The 8030-nt window shown below is 38.2% G+C and overlaps 1 protein-coding gene across 1 annotated transcript; it reads left to right on the top strand.

Moving 5' to 3' along the window:
• The first annotated feature begins 3130 nt into the window (after positions 1 to 3130).
• On the top strand, positions 3131 to 5682 carry LOC113228556. Its single transcript, XM_026461906.1, has 3 exons — positions 3131 to 3170; positions 3306 to 3507; positions 5425 to 5682. Exons 1-3 carry the CDS (start codon positions 3133 to 3135, stop codon positions 5665 to 5667), a joined length of 483 nt encoding a protein of 160 aa, XP_026317691.1. The 5' UTR covers positions 3131 to 3132; the 3' UTR covers positions 5668 to 5682.
• The last annotated feature ends 2348 nt before the right edge of the window (positions 5683 to 8030 follow it).

Below are 8030 nucleotides of genomic sequence, written 5' to 3' on the forward strand. Positions count from 1 at the left end.
ACGATTTCAAGTGTAAATTTATTTTACCTATGGAATAAATAATCTTTGACTTTGACTTTGAGTAGACTTAAATTTTATATTGAAGGGGTTGGCCTGTAATCTGTCCGGAAATAGAATTAAAACCATATTTTGACAGGCTCAACGAACTGTATGTAGAAAATGGTTGTATTATGGGGCTATAGGATGGTTATTCTAGGCATATTAAGACCGTTAGTGTTAAAACAATTGCATAGTACTCACATGGGTATTGTGAAAACTAAAGGCTAGGCTAAAAGTTACGTGTGGTGGCGGCGCATTGATTACGACGTCGAGGCGTTATGTCGCGAGTGCGAGACTTCTGCCCGGGAAGAGGACGCGACGCCGTAACCGTGGCCGTACGCGTCACAACCGTGGACTCGCTTACACATAGACTTTTTACGCCCATACAAAGGTGAATCATACTTGGTACTCATCGACTCGAGTTCAAAGTGGTTGGAAGCGCTTGACATCAAGCAAAAGAATGCATCTAATGTTATACAAATATTACGGAATATTTTTGCAAGGTTCGGATTTCCAATAGAGCTCGTCAGATCAGGGTCCTTCATTTACAAGCTTAGAATTTGAATCATTCTTAAGGAATAATGGTATTAGGCAACGATTTTCAACGGCTTATCGGCGAATGGCAGCGCCGAGATTGCAGTCAAATTGTGCAAACGAGCAATTAAAAAGCAATAAGCATGCAATAAGGGATAATGTTGATGTCGATACCGCTCTCCAGACATTTTTGGTTGACGTATCGAAATACAGTACACAGTACGACAGGGCAGACACCTACTAGACTATTACAGAAACGTGTGTTGCGTTCTCATTTAGATTTGCTTCGTAGCGATTATGCGGTGGATAAACGAAGACAAATGGCACAAGAGAACCAAGTTAAATTCGCGGGCAGAGTTCAACGTAGTTTTAGTGAGGGTGACACCGTATGAGCAAGAGGCTATGGATCACAAGATTTGGGTACACACAAGGAAACAATTTGGGTAGTGAAGGTTCACGTCGGTATGTGATAAGTCGGAGTAACGGTCAATTAATAAAAATACATGTCGATCAAATAGTTCGACGTTGATCTCGGTTATCCGATGTACGGTGGTGATATGATCCTGACGATAACTTGCCAACAGGCGGCGGTGAAGAGGCAGTTGCACCCGGGGTGACGGTGGAGGATGGGAGTAGTGCTAGTTCATCCACAAGCGAAACAAACCCGGAACAACCGTGTATCATAACGGAAGGGATCGATACGAGCACGTCCCATCCACCACAGCTACCTGAGTCCGCGGGTACACCCAGGCCTAAATGAATTCGTAAGCCAGTCCTTCGCTATGGCTTATTTTTTATTTGGAAATAGATTAAGCTAGAGCTAAGTTGTATCATGTCCGTTAGTTAAGTTTTTATTATGTTTGTTTCAGTATTTATTGTAAGGGTTTCTAATGGTGGAGGTGTAATGTAGGTGTATAGATAATTATTAATAAAATAGTTATGTGGGTAGTCTTAGTTGTTATACATGGGGAAATGAATTTGTAACGGCTGTCTGCCAATAAACCTGATTGAGCAAAGGCGTGTTTTATTACTCTCATATTTAACACCATCCTGACACTAATTTGTCGAAAGCTTCTGCGGTTAACGTCGCCATCGGCCGAGCCTTCGGCCACCGTGTGAGACGGTCTATGGCGGTCAAAGAACAATTGAAACCGTTAGAACATGGAAGTTAGCCGATGATGTCGATGTGCAGATGACAGAATCGACTGGTAGGTTGATCAAACCGACCACCAGGCGAATTAACATGTCGCGATACCTTACTTCTCTGGCACTGAATGCAGTAACGTGCCCACTCGCGACAGTCTTTGTTGATGTTAGGCCATACGTAGCGAGTTACTACCAAGCGCGCAGATGCCCGTGCACCAGGTTGGCTGAGGTTAGGGCAACGGTCGAAAGCAGCTAGACGGAACGGCAAAGTGAGGTAAGGCCGAGGGCGACCGGTTGACGTATCACATATTAGAGTGATGTTGGTGCCCGGGATCAAAACCTGTTCCAATTTCAAAGCTTATCTTTCTTGCATTTTCACCAACTGTATGACAGGCATTTGAGACTGACTAGTGCCGCGAAATCGTCTCCAAGTGAAATCGCCTCGGTGCGGGATAAAGTGTCCGCGACGACGTTGTCTTCACCCCTAACATATTGAACGTCAGTTGAAAATTTGCAAATAAAAGATAGCTGGTTCAGTTGCGGTGGAGGTAATTTTTCGCGACGTTATACGAAGGCGTGCAGTAGTGGCTCATGGTCAGTATACGAGTTGCTCTTCGAGAATGTGGCGAAAATGTTGTACGCTTTCGTACACCGCCAGCAATTCCCGATTATAAGCAAGGCCACTGAGCCTGCCGAGGAGTCAATTTTCTTCTGAAGAACGCGAGGGGATTCCATACACCATCCACCTGTTGTGAAGGCAGGCACCAACATGGGGACTGGATGCATAGGTAAATAACCCAAGAGGTGCATCCATATTCAGGTGTTGCAATAATGTGACACTAGATAGGCTTCGAAATGCTCCTGAATCCTGAAATCCGGTCCATGAGAATAGTTTAGTGCCTTTGTCATTGGCAGAGATGATAGCGTCAATTAAGGGAGCCTGAAATTTTGCTGCCTGAGGACTGAAACGTCTATAAAAATTTAACATACCCAGAAAACGGCGCATACCCTGTACTGTTTTGGGAGGAGGACAAGCGAGTAGAGTTTTGGATTCGTTCTTGAAGAGGGCGAATGCCATCGGAATTATGTAACCCAAAAATTAAGCTTCTCTTACCCTAAAATTGCACTTGGAATGGTTCAAACGGTTAAAAAAAGGCTTTTTCGTATCGGATTAATTTGCTTGCGATAAACTTAAAACTTGTGCATTATAGTATTCATATGTATTTTCTTTGGACGAATATCTCTTTGGACGTTCCTTTTTCAAATATGAAATGGCGAACATACCATTCGGAATAATCACAGAAGAAAATTCAAGTGGAAAGCGATGATAAAATGATAAAATAAGATAAAAATCATACATATCATTTAATTATATTATTTATAAGTATATGACTTAAACTTTGAAGACACATCATGACCGATCCGAAATTAATTTCCAAGTTGGCAGACATGTAAGTACGAAAATTAGTCATTATAAATGTTCAAGCTAAATCTGACGACGTAAAAAGGAAATGCATAGTAGTAATAGTTGCATATAATCCTTATAGTTATGAAAATGAGTAATTTTATTTTAAAAAACATTTCAGCCCCCTAGCAAAACCAGGCTTTGATGCTCTAGACATATCCAAACCTGTTCTAATGCAAATGAACCCGGAAGGCAAATGGGAAAGGAGTGTACCGAAAAACATAGAAGAAGAAATGTTAAAATCCGTAGTCCAACAGTTAATCAGTACACAGGCAGTTTCAGCTGCAAAGTCCTACTGTACCCAATGTGCTTCAGACGCTCAGGTTTGGTGTTTCATTGGCTTATGTAGCTTTGCAGCATTGAGCAACTGTTATACAAGGAAAGTAACAGGGGAAGGGGGCATAACAGGGAAGGTAAAGGGAAAACTCCAATAAAGGTATAAAAATGTACTTTTTAATATTAAATCTAATCACAACTCTTTGGCAGTATATTAAAGTATAATTTGCCATATTCTTCGGTTAAGAAATTAATCTGCTGGCATTTTTTTAAATTATATTGTTACCCTAAGAAAACCCCATTATGCCTCAGGGTAGGGGCAATACGGGGTACTAAAATCAGGGCAGTATGGGGTTTTTGCAAATATATTACCATACCTATTTTTGCCGCCAAGCAGTAATATGAGCACTAATGCGTTCCGGGTTTGAAGCGTGTTGGTGAAATTACAGTTACATTGTCAACTTTGTCCCAGTGACAGGCAGTGGTAGCTATTGTGATATTAATATGAGTACCACTGCAACAGTTACTTTGCTTTCTCCCACACTGCACGCACGGGCTCCAGCCTTTGGATATTGGTTTTATGAAGCCTTTGAACGCCTATTATGATCAAGTTGCTACTAACTGGTTAAGGCACAACGAGGCGACTCACATAGTGACTCAAGTTGATACTTTTGTTTGTTTTCGTTATTACCCCCTCGCCAGTATAGTTTTTATTTAATAATTCTAAAAACAAATGTGATATAATTAAATTTTTATTGAATTGATATTCAATTATTTTTTGTGAAATTACTCCACTAGTTTGTTAGAATTATTAATACAAATCTACAAATCTGATAAATCTGCAATAGATGGCGCTACGACTAAAAAGTCGTTGAAAGACCAAGTACAAAGACACGACGCAAGCACATAGAAAAATTGGTGAGGTCCGTCGGTTCGTTCCGTGGCTTAGTTGGTATAGCGTCTGGCACAGTATGCAAGAAGACGTCGGTTCGAATCCGACCGGATCGAAGGAATTTTTTCTGAGTGTTCGATCTTTGTATTAATAATTATAACAAATGTGATATACATTAATTTTAATCAGTATATATTAAGAAATACCATAACTACAAAACAACAAAAAAGTTGATACTTTTGATGAGTACTTACTTTTTTATGTGTATTTGTGGTAACACAAATTAAGATGAAACGTGACCACAAATGTTTTTTCTCGTAAGAAACGAACGCGTGCAGTCACTTTCGCTCTGGCCGCCATTTGAAGATGGTCGCTTATTCCGAAAGCAGCATACCGCTAGCATATTTGATTTAGTACACATCCGTCATATTCCAGTTTCGTGGGAAATAGATTTTTTCATAATTTTAAATTCAGGTTCGTCAGGAATGACGAATGTGGACAACCAATAACGATATTTTCGTCAAATTCCGTTTTCGTCATATCGATTTAGTACACATCCGTCAGATTCCTCTTTCGTCAGATCATTTCTTTTACAATTTTTTTAAACATAGGTACTAAATAGAACAAAAAGGTAGATACTAAATTTTGATACAATTTTGTCAGGATTTGTTAAGATATACCCGCCATTCTGACTCTCAAAAAAAAGAACTGACAAATTATTGAAAAGCGGAATTTGACAAAAGTGTTTAAAAAAAACTATTTCTGGCGAAAGCGGAATCTGACGGACAAGGAATCACGATAATTAATTACTGTTTCGTTACCAGCAAGAAAAACATCTGACCTATACGGAATAAAGAAATGATCTGCCGAAAGAGGAATCTGACGGATGTGTACTAAACCGCATTAGCTACTTGGCCCCATTGTGCCTCGCGACCCCGTTATGCCCCCCGTTCCCCCATATCGATACCACCCCCACGAGGCCTGTCAGGTCGGGTGTCGTTTAATTGTGTACAATAAAGTTGCACTTCCTTTTCATATAGGTTTGTTTTTAATCTAAGAACTCTGTTTTTAGAGGCTAGGTGGCAAGTCAAACTACGTGCCCATAATCATGATGCCAATCAACGGTATAAGCTCGTGCCCTTTTGATGATATTGAATGTGAAGACCAACTCAAGAAAGAAAAAGCTTTAAAATACACCCAAAAGAAGAGTAGCACAGAAAAGCAAGAGGGTGACGAAAAGTTGGACAAAAAGCCTAAAAAGCGGCCATTTGTTTTGCAGCGGCTGACAGATTTTGATCTTATATCTCAATGGTAAATTGAAATGTATGAGTACGTAATATGAAGTGGTTATTATTTAATTTCACACCGCCCATATTAGCTCACATGTTTTCGGATTAGACTATGTGAAACAAACTTAACCCGCCGGACCCATTGCACCACTAAGCAAACCACTGGTAGAGTGCGCTGGGTATTTTTTAAGTTCCTACCGTACTACCAAATCGTAGTGCGATAATAGAATGGTAACCACAGTAACCATGAGTAAAACAATTATAAATTACATTTTTTAATTTAATTTTTTATTATAATGAAAATATATATTTACTTAAAGTACTTTGACATTACACTCGTATAAAAATAGGTCGAATCATCAATAATACATTATACTTGAGAGTCGGATATTCGGATGCTTTTAAGTTTACCGTGATTTCTGTTCAAAATATTCAGAAAGTTAAATGCTTCAGCGTTATTAAAATTACTTCGTATGGCAATTCTGCTACACTCTTATATAATCATCTCTTAAACTAGTGGGAACTGAGGTCTTATTTTTGTTGTACCAGACCAAAATATATAATTTTGTAATGTAACCAGAGTCTGTATTTATCAAAATCTCACAATCGCTGTTGCCTCACAAACCCTTCTTGTTAAGAAGTTAAAGGCATCAAAAATAATAGTTACTACATACAGTCCTTATTTTGTCCAGTATTTAAAAACTCGTATTATAATTCGTATTAAATAACTAAACCCGATCATTGACTTATAGAAAACTGAGTACTTATTTGTATTTTATATTTTTCAAATTATCACAATAGTCAAAACCTCCTAGATTTTACTGGTCTAAAACTTATAAAGATAATAATGTATATCCAATCCAAAATATTTTACAAATCGTATATAAGATCATTGTTACTTAAAAGACAATCCAATTATAATTTTAGAGTAACTAAATTGCGCGATGATACTACAATACCTAGTACATAAATCTACTTGGTTTTTGGTGTAACGGGCTGGTGTCCGTAAATAAACCTAATATCTACATTATTTACATGAAAAACAGTGGCTTTTCCAAGTTACAGAACCGAAAACACTTGGAGTAGGTACACTATTACGTCCAAGTACTGTAGTTTCCAATGACTCGGTATATGTTAGTGTGTGGAATTGTGGCTAAATACTAGCGCCCCCTTGTGACATAATAATATTTCGTGAACGAACTATCTTCGCTTCTCTCCTCCTTTTCTTTCAAATAGTTATGGTATTTTTAGCAGTACACATTGAAGTTGATAGTATGTTAAGAAATTGATAGATGGCGCCGTCAATAATTTTCAAATATATAGTCTTGTGGGGATTAAGTATTAGATTTAAAAAAAAGTTTGTAATTGGGTAAAAAATGGTAAAAACACAGTAAAAACAAAAGTTTCTCGTTATCGTAATCTACTTGTACTTTTTTGTGTATTGACAATGCGTGTGAATCACGCACATTCCTTATATCTTTGCAAAATAGCATAAATTAAAAGGATTGGCACCAGAGCACTTACAGGTATTTTGTAAAATATTTGTTATCTGGGCAAAGTTTTTCTCGTACATTATTACAATGAGCTACTTGACAGGAGGGCTCTCCCCGAGGCTGCAGCTCGAAATGCATGCTTCTTCATATCGATACATATTTTATCAAAATTACAAGCCATTGCCATTTCACTCGCAGTGGTTCGCACCTCATAGTGAAAGACAATAAAATTAAGTTGTATTTGCTTTATTTAGTTTGTTTGTTAAATTTGTTTGCCAACAAATGGCTTGGCTTCCACTTCTACTCTTATTTATTATGCCAATAGGTGAATTATAAGGCCGCAATTACACATCAAAAGCAATCCCCCTAAAAATGGTAATTTTTAGAAGCAGTAGAGCTCTTTGTAAAAGAATTTGTCCAGGAATTAGTGCCACCTTACCTATTTCTACCGGTAAGCGGTAATGTGAGCATTACTGTTTTGAAGGGTGAGGGCACTAGTGAAATTACAGGCACATGGGACTTGTCAACTTTATTGTCTCAAGGTCACGGGCGTAGTGGCAATGCCACTCAAATCTTTGCGATTTAAAGCTCTGAGTGGCACAGCAACTGCTATGGACAAGCGTGTCGCTTCCCACCAGGAGCTATATAGGCTATATAATGCATATTGAACCAAATTATCCATAATATCAGTGCCTCCATAGCTCCTATAACCCTCAGGCTAGTACGAAAAACTTATTTTTTCATTATAATGTACATAGTAGTAATAATACAGTCTGAATCCCATCACATATTTTGTACATTTTGATGTACCTACTTAGGAGGTTAAATTAATTTTGATCGCAAATAAAACACAGATTATTCTTAAAACCGTAATTATTTTCATGCTGTAACAAAAC

The sequence above is a fragment of the Hyposmocoma kahamanoa genome, unplaced genomic scaffold (genome assembly GCF_003589595.1).
Source record: "Hyposmocoma kahamanoa isolate Upper Pololo Valley unplaced genomic scaffold, ASM358959v1 100021, whole genome shotgun sequence".
NCBI classification, from domain to species: Eukaryota; Metazoa; Arthropoda; class Insecta; order Lepidoptera; family Cosmopterigidae; genus Hyposmocoma; species Hyposmocoma kahamanoa.

Bases quoted from the DNA above. Each gene is read 5' to 3' on its own strand.
- LOC113228556 (XM_026461906.1), top strand. From the start codon at position 3,133: ATGACCGATCCGAAATTAATTTCCAAGTTGGCAGACAT. The intron at 3,171-3,305 runs GTAAGTACGAAA...AAAACATTTCAG, and splicing joins ATTTCCAAGTTGGCAGACAT to CCCCCTAGCAAAACCAGGCT. The intron at 3,508-5,424 runs GTTTGGTGTTTC...CTCTGTTTTTAG, and splicing joins AATGTGCTTCAGACGCTCAG to AGGCTAGGTGGCAAGTCAAA.